The 26,206-nt window shown below is 34.3% G+C and overlaps 1 protein-coding gene across 5 annotated transcripts in view; it reads left to right on the top strand.

The window, feature by feature from the left end:
* The window catches only part of BTRC (beta-transducin repeat containing E3 ubiquitin protein ligase), a 147,840-nt gene that overhangs the window by 40,589 nt on the left and 81,045 nt on the right, over positions 1–26,206 (top strand). For 4 of the 5 annotated variants that reach the window (XM_039871436.1, XM_039871435.1, XM_039871437.1 and 1 more), the window contains exon 2: positions 6,652–6,759. The exons of the other annotated variant lie outside the window; for it this stretch is intronic. In XM_039871436.1, the coding sequence (XP_039727370.1) occupies positions 6,652–6,759 (108 nt within the window). The remainder of the gene's footprint in view (positions 1–6,651; positions 6,760–26,206) is intronic. 5 annotated transcript variants of the gene reach the window in all.

Below are 26,206 nucleotides of genomic sequence, written 5' to 3'. Positions count from 1 at the left end.
TAGAAGCAAAGTACTAGGCTGTCTCACACTCAAGGGGACAGGATTACAATAGGGTTATGAATACCAAGAGGTGGGACACATTGGGGAGCATGTTAAGAGAAGACTTTGCCTGCCACAGTTATAATCCATTATTATCATCATTTAATTTGGTATTCAGTTTGTCCCAGATTTAGTCTTTGAGAGCCTTTCACATCGGCCCATGTGTCATCTTGCCATGTTTCCACAAGATATTCTAAGCTCATCTTAAATTTTCCCTGCCAGAGCCCTGGAGAATCAGCCACCGTTCTATGGAACCTTGGTATTTTTAATGGAGAGTGATATTTAGAATCATTAAATGTACTCATTGCTCTTACAGTGTTGCTGTTACTGGGTTTTTTTTCATTGATAGAGTTATGTTTGTGTGTATGTGTGTACATCATTTACCTAGAGAGTTCTGTCTTTATATATACTGAAACTCTATGCTAGGCTGCTTCCCCTTCAGGGATGCCTTTCTCACACCACTTGGATTCTTAAAGCCTGTATTGGGCCACTGTAGCCACTTCTGTCACTCAACTTGTTGCCTACTTAGCCTATACTCACTTACTGGCTGTTGAATTGTTCAGGTAAGAAAGGAGATGAGGGAAGAGGAATCAGTTAAATGTTATTTAAAAAAAAAAAAGAAACCTCGCTAGTATTTTTACAGGAAATACTTTTAACCTAGTGCATTACAACCTACACAAAAGCCACTTGTTCCCACATCTATGTCATCTTTACAGGTTTATACCCAGGCTTTATGCCATATTTTTACTCACATATTAGAAGTTTATTATTATATCACATTCATGATTTCTGAGCTTATCTAGCCCCTCCACCCCAACCAGGTAGTTTTCAATTTACCTGTGTCTGTCATTGCTACCACCATTCTTCCAGTCATTCAGGTTTGAAATCTTGGAATTATTTCTGACTCATCCTCTTTCTTTCCTTACAGTCAGTCATTAAGTCCTGTTAATCCTCCTTTTGATGTAAGTTTGTCTTCTCCATGGCCATTACTTTGATGATTACAACAGTCTGTTGGGTGAGATTCCTTTTCTTTAGTTTTTGTAGTCAGCCCAGTACCCCTTACTACCTTCGCCTCCCCATTTCTTAATAAATGAGGTAACTCCAGTCTGACTTTTTAAGTGCCATTTGTATGTAGCACTGTCCTAAGCCATTGGAATATCTAGTTTTGAAACTCATCTTTACTGCTATAGGTACTCATCAACTTTTAGTAATCTGTTTAACCTCTCTGGATCTTATTTACTTTATTAGATTGTTTTACAGGTGAACAAGAAAATGAATTGTGATAGCCTTATCATGAACCGTCCAATCTAGTAAGATTAGTCACAGGAAAGCAACCAATGTTATTTTATCAGTATTCTCACAATTTCATAAGCAAAAAATGCTTTCTTCTTCTCTTTGATATATAGCTTTCACTGGTCTCTCACCATTAAGTTCACATTTATTGAGCATCTACTATGACCAAATACTGGAGATTAAAAAAAAAAAAGGTAAGACATGACTCATAACTCTGAGGAATGTATATAGCAAATGCACAATTTATATACAGTAACAAGTGCTTCAATAAAATTAAAGCCTGTGTCTGAACTTCTAAAAAATTATAAATTTTAACTAAACTTATATAGCAGCTATTGTCTAACACAATTTAATACATTATAGTATTTTTCCTTATTACTATTTGTATTAGTTAATTTGTCTCCCTAATAGAGTATAAACTACTTGAGAACAGGTCTTTATAGCAAGTCTGCATTTTGGGAGACAAACATATGGAGTCTTATTTTGCCATTGCCATTTAGTCATTGTAACTTTTCTGAACTTGAGTTTACTCTTCTGTTAAAGTGAAAATACTAATAACTCTTTGACAAGGTTGTAATGATTAAGTGAAATAATGTATTTCAAGGATCTAGCACACTATCTGGAAAATATGCCTGATCAATTTTGGTTCTCTTCTCCTTGTACTCCACCTTTTTCCATTCTGTAATGAATAATAAATATTTGATTGATGGATATATTGATTCCATGGTCTATAATTCATAATGACTTTACAGAACATTCTGAAATGCAAGTGGCATTCATGGAAGCCTGTTCTTAGTAATGGTGCCACTTTCCACTTTTTTCCTTTGTACGTGAAGTTTTTAGATCTCTTATTTTAATTTTACCACAGCCTTGTGCAGTAAGGCTGGGCAGATATGATTATCCTTTGTGACAGGTGGGAGTTTCATTTTTGGGGTGAACTAAATTGGGATTCCTAAGAGGCAGGCATCGAATTTGTATAGGTAGAGTCTGAATATATTACATGGCCTATGGAATACTGTAGTTCTCTTGGCCTGAATTTTTTTAGTTGATATAGTAGTGAAAAGGGAATTCTTCTATTCCATGGCTTAAGGATACATAAACTCTCAATGCAGCAATCTTTTTATTGTTGATTATTATAGCTTCTATTACTCCTAGAAGTTGACCAACAGGGACCTGAGTTTAGGAGATTTTGTCATTGAGCTTTCTTACAGTAAATGCTGAGGCCGGCCTTTTGCCCGTAGGGCCCTCTGTCAGTGAAGAGAAACTGTGACTTTTCTCCAGGCAGCCAAGTAGGAAGAGGAGTTAAGGTTTTTAGTGTTCTCTGAAAATTAATTTGTGCTGTTGAACCTGATGGGCACTAGGTACTATATTCTCTTTGAACCCGATGAGCACTAGATACTGTATTCTCCCTGGTGGCCCTTTGTTGCAACATTTCAGTCTCTTTTTCTGATTCTTTATAGTAGTAAAAAAGTTCCAACATTTTAAAAAAATAGCTTGTATGCTTTTAAAAAGCTAGTAAACTCATTCAATTGGGTAACAAACTTCAGTTGTAAGAAATTATTATAGTCTTCAACTTTCTTTGATTTTGCAAAGGAGAGTTAATTGGGAAATGAGCTGAATAAACAAATTTGTGATTTGTATGGCTGGATTTCTCTAGGATGGGGGTACATATATGATCCAAACTTGGTTATAGCTTTTGAGATCGCATAGGAGAAACATTTAAGGAATTCAGAAGTTCTTTAACAGTTAATGGAAGTTAAATATTTAAACGTGAGAATATTGCTGGATTGCAGCTTAGTTTAGACTCTGCTTTTTTTTTTTTTAATTAAAAAATTTTTTAAGTGCAGAAAGAAAACCTTAGAAATTTAAATGTAATTTGCAAGGAGAAACAAACTTTTACAGCTCAAATGTTAAGTAGAAACCTGTGTGTGCTTTTTGGGCATTTTAAAGAGGATTGTTTATTACATATTGAAGGACAGATTTAAGTCTTTAATCTGTCAGAAATTAACCAATCGAGATGGCCCCTGAGTATGCAGATACATAAGAATAGTAACTAATATGGCACTACTTTCCACTCTGTTACTTATTGTCTAAATTTCCTTTGATTTTCCCCTTCATTTAGAAAATACTCATGAACATGAGGGTAGAAGGGAAAAAGAAGTAGTAGATGGTATAGCCTATTCCATTAATTTTGTAATTATATATTTTTTTCTCAGTGTTTTTAAGTGACATTTACCAGTATAGGTAAGATTGTTACAGTACAAACCAATTTGAAAATTGGTTTTTAAATTGAGCTATAATATATAAAATCTTATGATAATGTGCAAATTTGATTATATTCAAGTGCAATTTTCATACCCACACCAATTGTCTTGTAATAATTGGGAATGCATCCTCTGTGTGGTGTTTGCAAGTTAATGCTATTTTAGATATCACACCAGTATATCTAGTGGCTTTGCTGGATTATGTGGCTTATTATTGATTATAATTTTATTTTGGAATTTTAGTTCAAGGGGATGGGGTAAGCCCTTTCGAATTCTTAGTTCTTAGGAGTTTTGATGAAAGAGAGAGATGAGTGAATGAGGAAGAGCATTAGAGTAAGTTACAGTAAGGAAAGTACATACTGCAAAAATAACACAGGATCTAATACAAAATGGAGACAGACATTCGAAAAGGAATGCCTTAAAAACTTACCAAAGAACATTTACAAATACAAATAAAATATGCATATTTTAATAAAAATAGAGATGATCATGCAGCAGGTGGCTTTAGTATGAATGGAAGTATTTGAGCCATCTTCCTCTTGAGAAGGGAATGGGGAGAAATAACAGGCTACTTTCCAATGCCTACTCCATTTTCTTCCACTATTTCCTTTTCCTCTTCTGTATTTTCATTTTCTCTTTTTTGTTTTACTTTTCTTTCTCCCGTTTTTCTCAAATTCAGTCCCTCCTTCGGAATGAGACTTTCTTCTACCCAGCATACACAGAACCAACTGCTTAATAGTACATTGTCTCTCATTAACAATGAGAGAAACTCACAAACAAGTTTCTTTTATGTTAAGGATTTTAAATGTAGAAAAATTTAAGGTTGAGGAAATGTCACTGGAATGTGAAGGATTTTTGTTTCTTTTGTTCATTGTTCTATCCCTAGTGCCTAGAACAGTATCTAGTTAGTACAAGGAAGATTTGCTCAATAAATGCTCGTTGAATAAATTACTAAAACATTAGACTTAGAAATTTTAAATATCATTTACTTAAATTATTTTCGTGAAGAACTTGATGCTTCCAGTGTATAGCAGTAATGTGAGTAGAACAGTGGTTCTCAAGGGGAAGGAAACCTTTTTTATCTTGCTCTTCCTTATTCTCCCTGCTGCCTTCTTATAATATGAGAATGTCTGCTACTGAGAACCACTGAATGAGACTAAAATGAGTATAAATAGTTCTAAGGAGATATAGAAGTAAATGGTAGATGTACATTTGCAAGGTGAAGGGGAGAAGAAAATGATAAAGGTATGTGGGTAAAATGGATATTTGAAAAAAATATGAAGGTAGTTAGCTAGATTGTTAGGCCAAGTGGAAGGACAGAGAAGGTGAGTTAATGTAGGCAGTGGGGAAAAGTCAGATTAATACCATACTTGGATTTCATACAGTAAATATAGAAAGCCTTTATGAATTATTGACGGGAGTGATATGATAAAGTGAACACAAGTATTCTATATAGCTGCTGTTTGTAAAATGGATTGCAGCTTGAGGTGAAGAAGCACTGGAAACAGTGACCAAAGTTAGATGACTGTTGTAGGAGTTCAAAGTGGTTTAGCTGTTTTGGTTAGTGTGTTATCCAGTGATACCTTTAGCATGTATCTGTCTTTGAAATCTGATGTCTCCACTATAATGCCTAGGGATGGATGGAGGCAGGAGAAAGAGTTCTGCACTAAGAAGCAATAGGCCAGGATTCTAGTTCCTACTTCTCTACTTTCTAAATTCATGATCATGGAGAAGTACTTAATTTCACCTGGGCATCAATCACCTTAACTATAAAATGAGGAAATAATGACATGAAAGCAGATGTCTAGACCAGGTCATTTTTTGGAATCTTTTGCAGGATACTATCCTTATATCAATTATAGGTAGTATGAGTAATGTATACCATATTTTGTTTCCTAATATTAATTTTTGCAACTAAAATATTTCAAGAAGAAAAAAAGCCTCATAATGATATTTAATATTTCAAAACTTGTAAAGTTTAGTATTATGTGCGTTAATTGCTATATTTTAAAATATGTATTCTTGTTTTTATATGTGCTATGATCAGGTTTTTAATTTTTTTGGTATTATTAGACTGTAATAGCACCCAAGTTGATGGACAAAACTTCAGCCTGGGATACCTTTAGAGAAACTTGAAGAATATAAAAATTCTTCTAAAAGATAAAAGTGTTTTATAAAGCTCTAGGAGCGATAACACTAATATTGTTTAATTAGTATTACTAGAAATCGTAATTTCTACCTTTTTTTGCTCCCTCCTGAATACACTATATATATATTTATTTACATTCACACATACTTTTTTATTTAGAAGGTTTGAATACTAGCAGCTTTTGGGGTTCTCTTTTTTTCTCTCTTTCTCTTTTTTCTGTCCTTTGTTGCTGCGTTCCCTTCTGTTTGGGTTGTTTCTTGGGCACAGCTCCCGCCCCCCCCAATCCGTTTGGAGAGATCAAGAGGCAGCTGCTATGGTAACTATGTATTTTTGTTAATGAACAGCAGACTAATAAGATATGTAAAACATACGTAAGCAAACTGCAGAGTTAGCTGCTGTCAAAGCTATAGGGGTATAATACTTTTTCTTTTCCTTCTCCCCAACTTCTAAAAAATGTTAACTTTCCTCTGTTTTCTAATTTGCCATTCCTAATATTGAAACGCTAACACGAACTATTTCTTTTTCTGCTTAGTCTGCACAATAGTTCCCTGTGGTAAATTTATGGGAGATGAGCTGAGGTATGAGGTACATAGAGGAAAAGAATTGGTTAATTGGATTAAGAAGTGGATTTCCTTTAGACTCAGAAGAACAGGGACAAAAATTTTTACTAAATATTTTGTTTTCTGGCCTATAATCCCTCCCTCCCCCCTGCTTTTTGGCCATTAGTTCCCCTTTTGAGTCTCTCTCTGGGATTAGAACTAGTAAGTAGTATGTTTCTTAAAGATGTTTCTATCATAAAGGCCAGGTACAATTGGAATATTACATTAAGTCAAGCCTTAAAAGTTCCTGTAATCTGTACCATCCTGTCTCATACTGTCCCATCTCATAGTTGTCCTCTCTCTGCAGTGCTCTATGCCCAGGTCTCTGTGGCTGGGCTGCTCCAGCCTGGCGGACAGCATGCCTTCGCTGCGATGCCTGTATAACCCAGGGACTGGCGCACTCACAGCTTTCCAGGTACTTTCTCTGTCTCTGTGGGTTATTTGTGGGCTTTAGTATTTGTGTCTAATTCATTAGTGTGTCCCTCTTTCTTTTCCGTGCTTTACTTATGTTCACTTTTTCTCCTTCATTTGCCTATATTTCATGTCACTCAGTCCTCCTTTAATGATTAATTTTTAATGTAGATCCAGACTGATCCACTCTTAAGACATTTTTGTTATCATGATTGGTTTGCCAAAATTGACACAGCATAACTCGACTGTTGGTTTTCATATTTGGTAGAAGTATGATAATGAATTTTAAAGTAATCTCAACAAATAGCATTCAATATGTGATGTTTTCTCTGGACCTACATAAAGATAATTAATGTAATTATTTATAACCAATTGCCAAATGCCTTATGTTTTTCTTATGATTACTAAAAATGTAAAGTGTGTATATACATATATACATATAGTAGTAAGTAACCAGGAGACACTCTGACACACTTACAAACATATATATATATATTTGTAAGAACTATGTTTATATATTAACAGGTCTAGTTTCAAGGTAGAAAGGCCTTTAAGACCTTTGAGTACAGTGTTCAGCTTGAGACATCTGGTCTTGCATGTACTGACAGATTCCAGTTCCTTTCAGCCTTTCTTAGAGGCCATTAGGACAGTGCCAGGATGTGAGAGAAAACTAGAGAGGAGGAGATGGAAAATTTGTAGAGGAAAATGTAAGAAAGAGCTTCGTGCCCATTGTTTACAGATTAGGGTACCATATATGGTGATTTTCTTGGCAGAAGTGTTATCTGTCCATCTCAGGTATTTGGAATTTGTGTTTAGCATTTGGTAGTAATACACAAGAATTTAATTTTTAAATTTGTTTTTAACCTGTGTAGCTTCTATTTTATTTAGAAGAATTTCAAAGACAAGCTGTAAGTAAGCATCAGAATGCTTATGACTAAGTCTTAGTTAAAAGAGGGATACTTAAGTATTCCACATTCCTGAACAATGCTAACAGTTGCTACTCTTTAATGATAACTGTTTTAGTGATGATAGTGCTAGATATTTGTTTGTCCTTTGCAAAATATAATATTAAACTTCCTTTACTTGTCTTACGAAATACAATATAGTAAAGTGTGTAGGCTTAAAATTAGTTAAATCAGGGCTTACATGCGATCTGTCACTAGTAGTACTATCTTGAGCAAGACATTTTACTCTAATCTTCATGTTCCTCATCTGTGAATAGTAATATTCACAGTGAATAGTACTATAGTAAGGACATGTAAATGGTTGCGGTTTTTTTTATCTTCATCTTTATCATCATTAGCATTATTGCTATTATTGTTAGAGAATATTGATATCCTGGGAGTATCGTTTATTTCAAGTATCTTACATTTTTTACTATGTATTATACTGATAAAGTTACTGCTCTTAAGGAACTCATAGTCAAGCCTATTGGCTTTTAACCTTTTTTTGGTTGCAATGAGTTTAGCCAAATTGCAGAGTCTGAGTGAATAGACCATACAAGACTGCTCTCACCAGTTGCAAGTTTAGGAACCCCTACAACTACTCTCAGGTTTGATAATTCACTAGAAAAAAATCACAGAACTCACTGAAAGCTATTGTACTTACGGTTTATTACAGGTTACAAGAAGAGGATCAGGTTAAAATTAGCCAAAAGAAGAGACATATGGGCAGAAACTGGTCAACATGTAAAATTTCTTGTCAGCCTTTGCCCATAGAGTCATGGATGGCATTACTGCTTTTGGGCCGTAATATGTGACAATACATCAGGTATTGCCAACCACGGACACTCACCCAAGGTTTTGGTATCCAGAACTTTTATTGAAGCTCAGTTACAAACTGCCCACATGCTGACCTTTAGTTTCTAGCCCCTCTTGTAGGTCATATTAATGCTTTTAGTCTCCATTTCCTCTCAGGATTGGAACTGATCAAGTATGACTCAAAGCCTCCTTCACTGATCACATTTGTCTAGTCCCCAGGCGAACAAAGACACACCTGTTAGGTAAGAAGTTCCGGGGAGGCTAGATACCAGCTCCCAGTAGCCAAGAGCAAAGGAGCTCTCTTTGGGTATGGTTAATTTTTCACTACAAGGTTTATGGACACCATTGAGGATCTGATGAGAATTACTGATTTTGGGAAAATGCATGACACATAGGCAAAATTTCATTTAATAGTTATATATATATGATTATTATATTTATCTTTTACTGTGAGATGCAAGAGCTCTTAAGTCACATAATATCAAAAGTATAATCTCCCAAACTGATAAATTCTATGAAGGAAATGTGCAGGGAGTCATAAGAATATATAAAAGAGGAACCTGATCTAACCTGAGGATGGGAGTAAGGAAGATCAGGTAATCAATGTTTGAAGTAACATCAGAATGATGAGGTCTGAACTCAGCGAGAAAGGGAGGAGGGGGAAACATTTTAGGCCCAAGGACGAGGCACATATAGGTGGAGCTTGGTGCACTTAAGGATTCCTGAAAAAAGACGATTTTATTAAGAGAATGAGAATGGAGTTAGGAAAGATTAGGGAAGCTTGATGCGCAGGATTTGTGGGCCATTGAAAGGAGTTTAGTCTTCTAAGAAGGTGGTAAAGCTGTTGAAAGGATTTAAAAACAAGTTTGACCTATCAGATATGTATTTAGATACATCACTCTAGCTACAATAAGGCTAATTTCAGTAGTTGAGGGGAGATGGTAGCAGTTTCCTTTGCAGTCTTAAAAATTATTGAGGACTCCAAAATGCTTTTGCTTACGTGGGTTAAATCTATTGATGTATACTATAATCAAAATTACAATTAAGAAAAAACTTAATATTAATTTATTCATATAAAATAACTATAATAAACCCATTATAAATTTATGCAAATAAAATATTTTTTATGTAAAATAACTTTTTTAAAACAAAAATATCAAGACTGGCAATGTATTACATTTTTACAAATCTCTTTAATGTCTGGATTAATAAAAGATAGCTGGATTCTCCTTTCTGCTTCTGCATTCAATCTGTTGTGATGTGGTGTTTTGGTTGAAATATATGAAGAATATCTAGCCTCACACAGCTATATAGTTTGAAAAGAGGGAGGTATTTTAATACCCTTTTCAGGTAGTTGTAATTGCTTAAAGATTAGTTGTAGTATAGAATCTGAAATCATCTCACTGAACTTCTTGTGCTCTGTTATATTAAAATGCATTGGTCTCAGTCTTCTCAACAAATCATGCTGGAACAATTGGACATCTAAATGCAAAATAATGAACCTCAACTGTTATACTACACCACATACAAAAATTAACTCAAACTGGATCATAGACCTGAATATGAGCTAAAATTATAAAACTATTTAATATAAAAAAATGAGGGAAGAAAAAAATCATTATGGCTTTGGGTTAGGCAAAGAGTTCTTCAATAAGACACAAAAAACATGAACCCATAACAGAAAGTTGGGCTTCAGTGATAAGTTGGGCTTATCACAGTTTAAAACTGCTTTTCAAAAGATACCGTTTAGAAAATGAATAGTTAAGGCATTGACTGTTAGAAAACTTTTGAAAAATACATTTTTGATAAAAGGCTTATCTTCAGAGTATATAAAGAACTCTTATAACATAATAATAAGATAAACTACCCAATAAAATAATGGGCAATTAATGGGCAAAAAAATTTGAATGGATGCATTACCAAAAAAGATATACAAATGGCAAATAAGCATATGAAAAGATGCTCAGTATTTTTAGTCACCAGGGAAATGCAAATTAAAATCACAGTTTAGTAGTGAGATACTACTAAATAGCCATCCACATACCTCTTCCCACCCGGGGATGCGGGTATGGGAATTCAGTAGACCCTAGGTAATTAATATATCCTAGCATAATAGGAGAAATGTGCTAGGTATGAGAAATTCCTTGAAAGTAGAATTCTTATACATATCCATTGACTTTCCCAGTGCCATGTAGTGTTTTTTAGTAGTTGGGGCTCAATAAATACTGATGATTTGAACTATATTAGGGAAGTGGTAAAGATAATCACATACAATTAAAAATTGCTTGAGTTAAAATCATCTGACTCGGACACCAAAATACTAAGAAAAATTCCAATTTTTCATTTGGCTTAAGGCAATCTTGAATCTAAGGTCAGTAGGAAAGAATGTTGAACAAATTCACCATCATTTTTCTATTTAGTCTTAATCAAAAATCAATAAATATTTATTTTAAAAAATTTATTGAATCCTCTTATAAGTTAGTACTTCTAGAGTGTATTTGGAGAAAGGCTGATTTAGAGATTTTGCTGAAAAATCCAGGAATAAATTTGAGTGTTTGGGCCTTGAAAAAAAGCCCGGAAGCCAGTATGTCATGCAGTGATTAAGAGCATGGGCCCTAGCACCAGACTACTTGAGATTTGAGCCTGGCTCTGTCTAAGTATGACCTTAGGCAGGTACTTGACCTCTCTAAACCTCAGTTTCCTTATCAGTAAAATGGGGGTGATAATAGTGTCTCTTATAGAATTGCTGTTAGAATTAAATTAGTTGATTTATATTAAGTCCTTAGAACAGTGCCTGGCAGGTTAATGAGTTTTATATTATTAGAAAAATGCACAGAAGACTAGGTTTGGAGCCTTTCAGCAAATACTATTTTTCACCTTGGTATAAAAGAGTATGCTATTAAAAAAAATCTTATATTTTTCGTACCTTACAGCCTAATTCTGTATTATTGAGAAGCCTACTCTTGGTTCAGTTATTGATAAGAAAATTTTGCTTTTCTCAAAATTACTATAAGTATGCTTGTTTATTTTTTCTTATCTTCAGAGAGATCTATAATGTTTTATGTAGCAAAAATGGAGGAAATAGGCTTATTTGTTATTTTTATTCTTTTAATCCAAAATTTGTCCTGTCAGGTTCAGTGTGCACAGGTGCTCAATATTGCTGATTGACTAATTGGCAGATATATGACTTTAATCTTTCCTGTTTCCATTACTAGAATTATAACAATCTTAGTATATTCACATCCTTCTGGTTTGGGATTTTTTAGAGTTTTGTTTGTGTAAAATTTATATACAGTGAAATACACTCATCTTAATTGTACTCTGGATGAGTTTGAGAAATGTGCACATTTCTCATTCTCAAGATAGAGAACATTTCCATAATCTGAAAAAGTTTCTTTGTACCCCTGTCCAGATAGGGCCCATCCCCCATATGCAATTACTCTTCTCATTTGTCACCAACAATTAGTTTTGCCTGTTCTTGAACTTCATGTAAATACACTCGTATAGTGTACATTCTTTTGTGTCTGTTTTATTTTGCTCAACATAATGTTTTTGAGATTTATCCATTTTGTTGTGTTTATCAGAAATTCTTTTTTATTGCTGAATATCTTCCATTGTATTAGTATATCACAATTTATACATCTATTGATATACATTTGGATTGTTTCCCTTTTTTTTTTTTTTTGTCTACTATGAGTAAAGCTACTATATAAAGTTTTTACAAGTCTTTTTGTGGACATGCATTTTTATTTCTCTTGGGTAAATACCTAAGAGTAGAATTGCTGAGCCATAGAGTAAGTGTATTTTTAACTTTAAAAGAGTCAAGTAATTCTCCAAAGTGGTTGTCCCAGTAGGAATACTTATTTTTACTAATATTGCCAAATATATTTAAGGAGGTGCCTTAGTAATAGCTTCATGCCATTTTTTCCCTTTAAATTATTGCATTCCTTCAGTAAGTTCAAAGCAACTTATGAAGTCAAAATTTTGTGACAATAGAAAATGAAGAGCCATTAAGTCATTGTTGAATTTGTTAGAGTATCCTTAACAACTCAGATGAAAATGGCAACATTGGGATAGTTTGATTATTGACATTTCAAACCACACATTTTAAACTAGTGACAGAAGATGCTGAAAATATTGTTTAAGTAGACTCTATGAGGACATGTTTAGTTTGAACATATTTTCATTTTCATCATTCTATTGTTTTGTCCTGGAAAGTATATGGGTGATTAAGAGGATTTCTGTTGATTAATAGTAGATGTATTTTGTGGAATCATTTGCTCATCTTTATCAAATGGTAATCTTATAATATATAATAAATGACAATGATCAGTAGAGAGAAAGTGCTTAAAAATAGCTGAGTAATTAAGGTCCTTTATTTTTTTAGACATTGAAAGAAAAGAGAAATTCGAACAATAAGAAGATAAGTAGATTTATATGACCTTAGAGTAAGTATTTCATGTGTCAAGTATAGCTAGTACTTTTAGGGAAATCTTGAGCTAAAAGAACCATATCATATTTGAATATTAGTTAGGGTCCCTTGTCCAAGGTTGAAGTTGTCGAAGGTTGACTTCACGAGAGAGAATGTATTTTATTGTTCAAGAATACTTAGAAGTCTACTAAATCTTACCATCTACTAAATTAAATGTTAAAATGGAATAATATAGGAAAATTAAGCATTATTTAGGATATATGTACATATGTACATGACTTCACTTTACAGTCGAGGTTTTAGGGGAATATGGATTATTAGATTGATTATAAATTAACATTCAACTGTTACTACAAAACAATACCATAAAGAAAAGTATTCCATGACAAAAACACTTATCAAACCCTAGCCAATGGCCCCCCTGTTGTATATGAATAATCTCAGTAATCATAACTTCTGTATAATAAAATATTTAATTCTTTTGTGTACATATGTTGACTTTTTTGACTGTGTCCCACCTATACCCTTGCATTAGGAGTTTGACTACAGTGACAAATCAAAATGTTTTTGTTTTGTGGGGGAAAAATTCTCATATTTCCCCCTGCTTATAAAATGAATTTATTGTTTATTATGTAAATCACTTGGTAAATATATAAACAAGAAAGTATCACCCATAATCCTTCCTCACTTTAAGGTAATCATCAACATTTTGGTTTCCCTTAGTCTGGAATAATTTATCTATCCATTCATACACGTACACACAGAAGCATACCCAAACAAATATAATTTTGTTTCAAAATATTTTTATTACCATTTTCTAACAAAATATAAAAATGAAACATTTACTATTAATCATAGAAAATAGTAGAAATATTTTAAATGTCCTACCAGACATTACCACTTTATTGATACTAATACTTTCTGAATTTCAATTACAATAGCCCCCTCTTATCTCCCTTTTCACTTTCCATGGTTTCAGTTACTCGTGGTCAGCTGCAGTCCAAAAACAGTAAATGGAAAATTGCAGATATTTTGAGAGAGAGAGAGAGACCACAGTTACATAACTTTTATTATAGTGTATTATAATTTTTTTATTATTTTTAGATATTGTTCCTAATCTCTTAATGTGACTAATTTATAAATTAAACTTTATCATAGTACGTATAGGAAAAAACAATATGTATAGGGTTCAGTACTATCTTTGGTTTCAGACAGCCACTGGGGTCTTGGAATATAACTCCCCCGCCCCCCGAGGATAAGGGGGGACTACGATATAGTCTCATCCAAATTATACATTTGTTGGTTATGTTGATTTTGGTCACTCTTTATCGCATGGCCGGTTGCTCACGTTTTTAAATTGAACAAAGTTTGAACTTGGTTTACCTCTCATGTAATTGAGTGGCTTACTACCACTTCCATCTCATGTAAATTCTTAGCCGTTTTAAATTTATAGTTCTCCAAAGGTGCTGTGTTCTCTCATGCATCTGTGTCTTTGCATATCCTGTGTTCTCCCTACCTGAGGAACCTTACTGAAAACACCTGTCCTCCCCTACACCCTGCTTCCACCTTTATCTGCCTGTCTAATTCCACTATTCAGCTCAACTTATTTTGCCTCTAGAATAAAGATTCTTTCACTCTCCCCCTAACCTCGTCAGAACATCTGTACCCAGGGCATACACTAGATACCTCTGTCATAGCACTGACAGCTATTGTAATTGTTCTCTCACTAGACTCTCTATTCCCTGAGAGTAGGACTGTGTTTTGTTCATTTATATTTCCAGTGTCAAGTATAGTGCTTCTTGGTACAGAATATGTGCTTTATAAATTTTTGCTGAATGAATGACTGAACTTAAATAATTTGAAGAAGACTATCAAATAGCATATATGGCATGGAAGGAGAGAAAACATTGGTTCAGTGGTGATATTTGCACATACATACACATAAGTGTTCTGTATTCAGAAAAAGTCATAATTAAACAATTATTTCAAAGACCACACATTGACATGGAAAAAAGGAAAACATCTGAGTTTGATTTATGGCAGTCTTCAAATTTTATACATTTGGCTTTCATACAGCTCCACACCATGATGATCTCCTGTCAACTGGATTTTATTTGCTGAATTTGGACTCTTGTTGATGAACAAATACACATTTCAAGCTATTAAATAGTGGCACTACCAGCCAGTTAACAGTTCAGTTTCAATGATGTCAATATCTTTATCTTCACAGCAGTGTATGTTTGTGCAATTATTTTACTATTTTATTGCATTTTACCCTTATTCTATAAAAGAATAGATACTGGGAAATTAAAATGATGATAGTAGTGATAAACAACAGTCTAGAGAAAAGATGGAAATCATTAGGCACAGTGAAAGTGACCCTTTAGTCATGATTAGGTATAAAATTAAAGTATGTGTCCAAAACGTTGGAAATATATTACTGAAGATTGCTTCTTAAAGTATAATTATGGATTTTAAAATATTTCAGCTAACATTAGAATTTATTGTTTAGCTTCTAGTCTTTGAACTTTTATATGTGTTTCAATAAGAAAAATAGAAATGACCTGAATTTGCTGCATTTTACCTTATCCTGAAAATACAGTAGTCTGTCTTGGAGAAATGACATCATTTGGACTTGTGTTTCAGGGTGCCTATTTGGTTATTTAAATACTCTATTTCTCAAGTTTTGTAATAATAGATTCCTCCATCGCTGAGTATTTTGACATGTCTGTGATGCAGGTAATGTTCACGTATAGGCTAATCTGCAACATTATCTAATGTTCACGTATAGGCTAATCTGCAACATTATCTAATGTTTAGAGTAAACCAAATCATCTTATTATGGAGATTTCCTTAAATTCCCTTAAATTTTTTTTGTATTTTTCTAGATGAATCTGAAAAATTAAACTCTTCACAAAGAGGGTTTATTACTTTTGTTAATGTTGAATAATGTTGGATTTTTCTAATTGCCCTAACTTCAACATGACCCATAATGGCAGAAGGGAGAGTACAGGTACCCCAGGGGGCCTGGAGTTGCCCCACTGTAAGAAACACAGACCAGAAGAATGGAATTGATGAAAACTCTAAGGGTGATGGGAGCCTCTGTGGATGCATTGTCCTTACCAGACAAATTCTTGCTGTGGGCAATTAAGACGCACCTGTATCTTCTGGAGAGGTACATATTACTTTCTTTATATTCCAAGATTGCCTTCTTATTATTGCCATCTTTGTGCTGAGTAGAGGCCAAAGTACCATAGGAGTTCTTTCTGTTCTATTCAGGAATCACTGTTGGTTGTTTTGTGACTGCCATAGCCATTTGTACCTTCTTTCACTTATTGTTCTGCTTTATGTGGTAGTATTTTATTGTCTTGCTGTCCTTCCTTGTGTTAGTTTCTATACTTGAGATTTTATGTGGACTGTCAAGATTTGGAATCTTGGTAAATAGGTAGCATTTAGGAAACTTTTTGGGTCGTTTTCATGAAGAGAGAAATTCAGGTTATTTACGACGGCCTCATTGTGGGGCGGGGGGAAAGACCAATCTCTTGTTTAGCTGCATAGGCCTGCCTCTAAGAATTGCAATACTTTAGTATTGAGAGGCGATATCCACAAGTTTTGTTTTCCTAAGAGTGATGTTGAATAGTTTAGAGCTTTTCTATGTTCTCTGGCCCAGTCCTCTGGAGACCAAGTTTATTATATTTTGAAGAAGTCATTTGGGTCTAGGATGTAGTACATCTTCATGAAACGGGACTTTGCAGTGTACCCTCCCCTGCTGGGTTATCTGTCATCTGCCTTTTAAAGTTCTCAGGTGTACCATTCAATCCTCAAGACTTTTGTTGCAGACCTAGTATCTGTGGCTTGGTATGAATTCTCTGTCTGTAAAATTGACATTAAAAAAGAGTATATTCATTTTCATATGTGATTCTTTAGCAGGAAGTTCAGGTCTTAGCCTCATTTGGTATGAATGATGGCGTGTGTGTGTGTGTGTGTGTGTGTGTGTGTGTGTGTGTGTGAGAGAGAGAAGAGAGAGAGAGGTCATAAACAAAGGAAAGAGTAGAGAGATAAGTACTCATTTTGTTTTCGTGTTTCACACACATAAATATATATTGCACTATTTCAATCTAGTAAATATAAAGCTTTTTATATGAACATCAGAAGTTTTATATTTGAAAGAAAGCACATGATTAGTTTTACTAAAATATAGTTGCTATTGTTCATTGTGCTTTCACCCTTTGCATGAGCCATGTTTTGAGGAGTTCCTGTTTCTTTGCTGGTAATAAAACATAAGGGAAATTTCTAGTAAAATATTAGTATAGTTCCCCTACATTTTTAAATTGGTAGGTCATTAATTTTTTAAGCATTTCGGTTGCAGCATAGTGCAATTCTGTGGGGGGGAGGGTGGAATTGGTAAAATGAGGATAAAATGGGTACAAGATTCCAAAAGCTTGAAAATAACGCCGTATATGAAAAAAATCTCTTTTGTATTCCCACTCTGGTTCTATTTCCAGTAGTCCTGGAAATGTGCCTATGGACTATTTACAGTGAGATTATAAAACTGAATCATGATTTTGGTGAATAGAAGCCAGAGCATGTGGCTCCAGCACCCCAGCTGGCAGTAAGCTCTCCCTAGGTTTATGAATGTAGTTAGATGGCCCCCAACTGTTTACAAGACAGCAGAGGTGAGATCTTTGATTGACAAGTCAGAAATGCATTAGATCATTCTCTCTGCCAGTCTCTGGTTCATGCTGTTAAAAATGTCAGCCTCCAAGTTTGAATGGCAGCCTGAGGGCCTTAGAAGCTTTTTGTTTTCTGAGATGGAAACACAAATTGGATGTGTGCCTGAGCGCTTCATCCTGGGCTGTAATTTCATCTTTTAGCTAAGAACCACAAGGTACACGAGCAAAGCACCCTGTAAACAATAATACAGTGGAAAAAAAATAAACAAGGTCGTGTTTCGGGTACGTTGATCCGTTGGTGTCCTGACCTCTATCACGTTGAACATCTCCACTCTGATTGCTGTTCCCTTTGGCATTACAATGAGAGAAAGAGAGACTGACATAGGAGGAAAAGATTTAAAGTTGCAGTGTCGTTGCACATTCCTTATATTGGCTATGAAATATTGAACTGTCAGAACGTGACACTTGGTTTTTTAAGCAACCTTTCTTGTTTGAGGTGTTTGCAGTTCATTCCTTTCTCCCCCATTCGTCTGCTTTCATTGATAGGGTTGGAAGTAGTTGCCTTAAATGCATGAAAAGGGACAATGTTAAAGAGAAGTGGTGCTGATGGAGCCAAATAAAGTTAACACTTGAACATAAATGCAGGCTGTGAGGTGTGGGCAAACAGAGACCAAAGTTGAGTTAGTACAATTTTATTGGATTTTATGGAACATCATGTTTAAAGGAAGAAGCAGTTTAGGTTCTGGTTTTGTTTTGTGGAGGCGCAGTCAGTTGGGAAGGCAGTAGTAGGTAAGACAAGAGATTGTGAATGACATAGTTTGTTAAACTGATAGCCTACTGTATGACCGTATTGCCAGTTAAATCAACATTAATCCAGCTAGTTATTTATTGCTATAATTATCTAATGTCTTTGGCAAGCGGTTCATTACGAAAGACTAAAAATTTTGGCAAGAAAATAACTTTTTAAAAATGTGTAAAATTTGTATTTATAGTAAGATCGATAAATAAGTAATATGGAAGAACCATTATCTTTGTAATTACTACAGCTTAATGGCACATAAATAGAAAATCTTCGTTGGAAAAGCCAAACCATAGACTTCTTGGAAATTATTTTCTAGTGATAGAACAAGTTTTTAAGTTGCATACATCTTAAAACAACAGATATTTAACACTAAAAATGTTTTCTTCCTAAGAAAACAGCACTATTATTAGATGTGTACTTAATCCATTTTGAAGACATAGACCTTACAAGTAAAGTTTTAAGTGAGAATGACGTTTTGCATTTCTTCTGAAGTATGAAAAAGTAGGTTTGTGTTAAAAGTATTCGAATTAACTCTTATCGATGGTTTTAAAGGACAGCTGTTTAGCTTAGCTGTCCTTTAAATGTGAAAGGCAGGAGCTATTCTCCATCATGAATATATAATGAAATACCCTGGAAAATGGTGATAATCATCCTGACATTTCTTAGTTTCCTGCTTTGAGGTCATGCTGAAAAGAGAGGAGATAGTATTTATAAAATAATGGCCTACTCCCTTGTACCCAGAGTTATGTCCTCATTTACAAAATACAGTACACAGAAAGCAAAAAACCAAAGAGAGGGATATAGAGAATAGTTATTGTTGCCTTAAATATTGCTCTGTATTTTTAAAGCATAAATATTGATGTAGATTTTCATTTAAGTTACAAGAACCCACCGTCTAGACACAATAGGGGAGTTTTCAAAAATCATTCTTCTAGAAATTGATTTCTCATTGGCTGATTTCTTGAGACTGAGTAAAAACAAACCATTCTTTTCAATCTTGGAATAATATGAATGCAAGTGCTTATTTAAAAAAATAAGACTAGACACATGTACATTTATGGAATCTCCTAAATCTTAACACAGAGAAACTGTACAAAATTTCTTCTTCTCCTTGTATGTTATTAATGCGTTAATTACTATGAAAATGCCTCACAGCCCATGGTCTTTTATATAGCCACATCTCTATAATAATAATTAGCTTTATTACTTAAAGTCCAGGCTTGCCTCATGAGCAAAAAACGGTGTATTAATAGAACCATAGAATTTCAGCATTGAAAGGGACATGATGCCTATCTAGTCACATGCAGGCATCCTTTATGAAGTGTTTTTGGCGGGAGGTTACCTAATCTCTACTTCATCATTGCCATTATTTGCAAGTTGAACTTCTTGAGGCATGTTTTTTTTTCTTCACTGTTGGTTCTATTAGAAAGTTTTCCCTCAATAAAGAGTCAAACTTTTTGCTCCTCTACTGATTCTAATTCTGCCTTATGTCGTAATGTAAAGTAATTGTCTTCTTTTTCATATATTTATGTTTAAGGATAGCGATCATGTTGCTTGCAAGGATATATTTTGTTCCCAGGGTGAGTATTCCTTAAATTGACTCAGAGTGGTTCTGTTGGTGTTTCTTTGGAAAATATCAATAATTATTCCTGCCGTTTTTATAATCTACTGTTTTGGTAGAGAGTATTATCATTCTGGTTGTCCTTCATTGTGAATGCATTCCACTTTGACTGTCCTCATTACAATATGGCATGCATAACTAGAGGCAGTGCTGCAAAAGTGTGTACTAGCTTAGAATACAGAGATACATCTTATTTTGAACATAATTTGGATTATGTAATTTAATTACTGCAGCCTAAAATTGCATATTCTTTTGTGGTATAGATGATGGAAACATCTCTAGGAACTTAGCCTGGGTTTGTTTCTTCACCTTTTCTTCGATGCCAGAAAAGCATATGTAAGCACTTTGACAAATGACATAATGTAGTGGCATATCTGAGTGGTACAGGTATTTTAAACCTAGCTCCAGTTCCTGAAGATGGTGAACATCTGCTTAGAGGTATTGTAGAGCTCCACAATGCACTAATTGAATTACTCTTTTCTGGAGTTGCAGACTGCACTAATTGAATTAGAAGAGAGNAGATAATTCCAACCTTAACAGGAGAGTGTAGGAGATATGACTGATGGTGTGTACTATGCTGCTATCTAATGGCAGCCTATGGAACTACTACATGGTCTCCAGGGAAGAAAGAATACAGTCATCTGATCTAGTGTGACCTCAGTCTAACCCCATCTAGTTTAGTTCAAAGGTCCCAAGATGAATTTTTGTAATTCTAATTTTAAGGAGGAAGAATGTGATTAATTTCTCCATTAAAAATTAAGATGGTTATTAGGCATAATATTTTTTATGAAGTACTAAGTTGCAAAAAACTCCTTACCTCTAAATTGGTGAAAACAAATCCAAAAGTACTGTCAATGGATCATGTTCTTTCTCATGTTGCATTTTGTCTAATGTAATTGTAAAAAAGAATTACCTTTATGAAATGTCTTAGCATCACAGAAAGAACGATATAGGGTTTGTGTTCTTAAATAGAATTTATCGCCGGTTGTCACAATACTGAGGTGAGTCAATTTAAGGGTGTTATCAAATTTGGCTATACATGATTATGCTTACATAACATTTAAAAAAATTGTAATAGAAAAAATAATTATAGCAATATCAGAGCAAGTTCTATAAATCTAGGTAATCTTATAAAATTTAATTTTACCACAAATTTGGGTAAGCAAAATGTTCTGAAATGAATTGGTAAGTTTTCTTCTTTTTCTGAAAAAAAGAATGTTGTCACAATTTAATGATTTTTGTAAAACATGAAAATATAATTCTATACAACTTTAAAAGCAATGCACTGAGGAGAATTCAGCATGAACTATATTTTGATTCAGTTTAACTCTAGGCATTCTGACTCCTAAAAATAGCCGTTAGCAAAAAAATTCATATGTATAATCACTTGATTTACAAGCTGTTTATGTGTGCATGTAATACCACTTCAGTAACAGATAAGTGCTAATGGTTACCCTTCTGAGCATTTAAAATGATCTCTTTCAATCTTGTCATATGAAAGAAACAAATATAAAGTATAAAAATGTTTGATTTTATCTATACGATCTTTATTATTAAAATAAAATGTAAGTTTGAATATTTCAATATTGTGTAGGCTATTTTTTATTGTAAAGTTGAGCTACTTAGGTTTCTTGTACAAATAATTTTGACTAAAATGACTAAATTATATGATATGCACCCTTTAGGTAGGCTTTACAGGCATTTTACTGACTTAGAAAATGCATTTTGACACCACATAGATCTAAAGCTTTACAAATAACATTGCCATTTACAACTAGCCACAATTCCATTTAATTCACATATAGAGTACCTTCTGTGTGCCAGGCACTATACAAAGTATTAGACAAAAATTAAGATTCAGACCCTGTCCTCAAGGAGCTTATAGTTATTTATTAGACATTTATTGAGAACCTATGTACCCGTCACTATGCATATAATTTGGGGAAACTACTATTGTGAATAATCATTAGTTTCATGTATTTTTCCTATTTATTGAGCTAGAGTTCTGGCTTAATAGCAGCCTTAAAGAAGCAGGATACTTATGTTCATATCAGATGTAGCTCATCTCAGCAAGAAGAGTGATATGCATATTTCATACTTGTCTGTGTCTTCAATGATTTTCCCTTCTGCCTTTGTATATCTTCTAGGAAAGCAGTAATTATTATTTTTTGATATCTTTACATGTAGCTTAAAAAGAGATAGGTAACATTTATTACAGTGCCTCCTGCTGGTGATCATAGATTTTCAGTCCTTGTCTCCAGAATTGGTAGTGCCCACTTGTGGTTTGGCAGTTAGTTCAGGGCTTCTTCTAAGGCTGTAAAATGGAAAAGAGTCTATTGCATACTAGGTGTAAAGTGCTTCTTTAAACAGTCTATTTCTGGAACCTAAATTGTCCTGGGACCAGCTCTTGATATAAAAATTCATAGAAACCTGTTTTTCACAGAGTGTGGTAACTCCTTGCCATAGTGCTGTAGTGTTAAAATTCACATTGGCCAGGTTGTTCTGTAAATTAAACACTGACAGCTACCCTCAGGGGAACAGCCAATGTATTTATGATGATGTGCTGATTACACAAAATACACTGCAAGCAGAAAACAGCTGCAGAGAACAAACCTCTTAAAAAGAATACAATTACAAATAGCACCCTCAGTATTTCTAGTGGTGAGTGTAGAATACAGCATGCTAATGCATTTTCTTACTTAGTCTGCCTGCAAACAAAAAACTGAAGGAAATAAGTTAAATTATGGTTTACTGCACACGTGGTGCCAACATAACAGAACAGATTTTGTTTCTGAAGAGTATAGCTGAGAGTACACAAATTTCAGGTGTGGGGTAGTCTACCCTGCCCTCTTTTTTAGTTAGTAGGTTTTATTAGTGCTTTACCCATAATTAGCATGGCCTTGAAGTGGTAAGGGTTTTGGACATTTAAGGGATATTACACAATAAGATGGACAGGAGCATATCTAAATTGTGTTTTTAAAAATCTGATAGAAACTCAATATGTTAGAGTTTGTATATCGACATTTTTTTTGAAGATAAAATTGCATATTTGCATTGTTATTAATGGCTTTGAAGATGTTTGCCCTTGGAATTAATAAAAGGAGTCATGACTCTGTATCTCTGGTAAGGACTTTCTGATTTCTTAGATTCTTTTTTTTTTTCTCTCAAGAATATGGTGTTTTAGGACACTGCAATAGTTAGTTAATTGTGTGCATTTTAGAGAATCAACTCTCAGATATGTCCCCTTTCATCCCTGCCTGTTCCTGATCACACGCCGACAGATAAGATTAGAAAATTAATTTTAGTTTTCCTCATTTGAGATTTCTCTCTGTCACAGTTTAGAGTCAGCATCTATGAAATATTTCAGCTGCCGAGTATGCTAGCTTATGTTTAAATCGGTGGAAAATATGTTGATCTTCCAAGACATAAATTTACTCAAGCCAACTGTAAGGTGTAGCAGGGGGACATAGTGATTGGAAACAGTTCACTTCACCCGCCTGAAACTAAGAATCAACTCTTCAGTATATGGATCACTGGTATGTAATAATCGACTATTATTGGTCTGTCTGTTGGTCTCTTTTTAAATCATTTTGGAACCTCCTGGAGTTATTTTCTTGCTCTGCTGACATCAATCCCATGTGGCAGAGGAGTTGTGTATAACCACTTGGTTTAATCAATAGAATAATTGATAAACCAGATAAGATTTAAACTGATTATAGCCCCAACAGAATTCCCCAGAGGCCTTGGACTCTCTTAATTTTGACATGTGTGTTGTGTACCCTGAGGATGAAGTGCAGTTTGAATTATCTGTTTTTATTTGCTTAATGACGGGGAGGGTGTTAAAGTCAAATGTTTAATTAACCCAGCAATGGGCTGCGTTGTCACTTACACACAGCTGATTGAGATATCTTATGGAGAATACTGAATAGGAATGATAATGTGGCACTGGGACGGAAGATTGCTTTTTCAATCCATTTGCTGGGTCACTGCTTTGAATGTCTTATTGGATGAAAGGCATTCAGCCTGGAGAAAAAATTCAGCATTTAAGTACATTTTGTTCTCTTCTCCCCCTCTAATCCCCTCCCTGCCCAGAAGTTAACTAAAACAGATATGTTCTAGGCTTAATAAGCCATTCATGTACTAGTAAGAGATCAGGGTAGTCAGTAGCCTCAAGCTACATAATTTCCTGTGGAAACGGAGAAATCCTACTAGCCTCCAAGGTATTCTAAATGTGAGCTCTTTTGTCCCTCATATCCCTTGTCCCTTGCCATTATTGTGGCGTTGTGTTTGGTTACTTGTGTCTTGCTTCTCTGTGTTGAGTTGCTTGATGTGCAGCTACCTCTAGGGTCACAGGCAGACCTTTTTCTCCTAAAGAAGCATATTCTTCATTACATTTTTGCCATTTCATGAAACCGGCTTCTATTTCGTTGTATTTTTGATCAAATATAGTGAGATTATTGAACTACTTAGATGAAAATGTGAAGCATATAGATTCTCGTTCCTTTTGCTGCTGCTATTATATAAACAAATGGTTCCATGTATATTTCATTTTATTGAGAGGCAGTTTGCTTTCTGTATGGACTAAAAAACTAGGCCAGGAAAGATCTAATAGCCCACACCATCAAAAATGCAGCCCAGGCAATTGGCGTTTTAATTGACTTGCTGCCCACAAAAAAATCCCTGACTAGCTTTATAATCAAATGTAAAATTCTTTGGAGGCATATTGAGCAAAACTTTAAAAAATTTTATCATGACTTTCCTTCTTTCTAGTTCCTGTTTCTTTCTTCTCTCCCCCAAAGATCTAAACCAGGAATTTACTAATTTTTTTCTTTGCTTTAGTCATTTGTATTCCAGAGAGCACAATAGGGAGAAGGATACAAGATTGATTTTTTATGTGTGTCCTCTTGAAGGCATAGTCGGGGGCATGACTACTTGTGGCGGGGCAGAGGGGTGGTTTACAAAGCAATAGAAGCATGCAGCTAGTTTTCAGGCGCAGGCTGGACTTTTGCGGGTCAAGACAGACCAGACGAGTAGCTTATCTTGAGGGACGCAAGTAATAGACCAAATATAGAACAGCTATTTCAGGAATCATGTAGGTCATTTAATTATCCATTATGATTGAGTGGCTAATGCTCTTTTGGCAATTACATGACCTCTGTTATTCGTGAAACCTTTCCAGGCCCTCGTGGGTTGAATGACCCACCAGTCAGTGCTTGCAGACTTCATTCCACTCAGAAGGAGAGGAGATACTGGGAACTACTGGCATTTAGAAATGGCTACACTTTCTGTACTGACTGCTACCCAGAATGTCCTTTGTACAACAGTGATAGGTAACTGGTTTTGAAGTCAACTATTCCTTCATTGCCTGCAGGAGCAAGAACAACATCGGTTTCCACAAGAGGGACTTGTGGCAAAACAAACTTTAATGCTAAAGTTGGCTATTATGATATTCACAGGTTCTGTACTAGGAGCAAGTATTATGGTATTAAAACTTAATTAAAATTAAGTGTTTGCTATCTGTCAAACCAATTACCCATTTCCAAACTCTGAAGTTAGTGATTTTTTTCATTCCTTAACACACCAAAATGCTATTAATGATACTAATAACAGTTTTAAAAGATCAATAATTAAAATGAGCTCAGTTTAAATCAGCTAATCATTATTTATTTATTTAAATAATCATGCTAAAATAATTAAATAAAAAGGCCACTTTAAAATTGAGGTGCTGATCTAAGAATAGCTCTAGAACATTTGGATTAAAGTTTCTCACTTTTTTCTTTAATCAACAAAGAATCATAAGTATTTCCAAAGAAAACTCTATTCCTGCTGAATGATAATAAAACTTGCTTTTTATAATTTTAGTGACTTATTGAGTAATTGAGAAAAAAATGTAGATTTCTAGTGATTCTTTAGATTAAGTACAGTTATGGTGGGGAAAGTGAAGAAGATACCATAATCGAACTATTAGTAGGATTTGTCAGAAATGCACTAACGAAATTCTGTATATTTAGCAAAATGGAAGATTTAAGGACTATAATCATTCTTTCGCATTCTAGTAACTTAAGACCATAGGTTTAAGAGGAATAATTTTGTTAGAATAATACACAAACATATCCTTTAAGTAGAAACCATTGCATTGTTATAGAAAAAAATCTTCTGTTGG

The sequence above is a fragment of the Pteropus medius genome, unplaced genomic scaffold (genome assembly GCF_902729225.1).
Source record: "Pteropus medius unplaced genomic scaffold, Ma_sr-lr_union100, whole genome shotgun sequence".
Lineage (NCBI taxonomy): Eukaryota > Metazoa > Chordata > Mammalia > Chiroptera > Pteropodidae > Pteropus > Pteropus medius.
The sequence above is the reverse complement of the archived record's forward strand: the minus strand, read 5'-3'. Positions and strand labels throughout refer to the sequence as shown.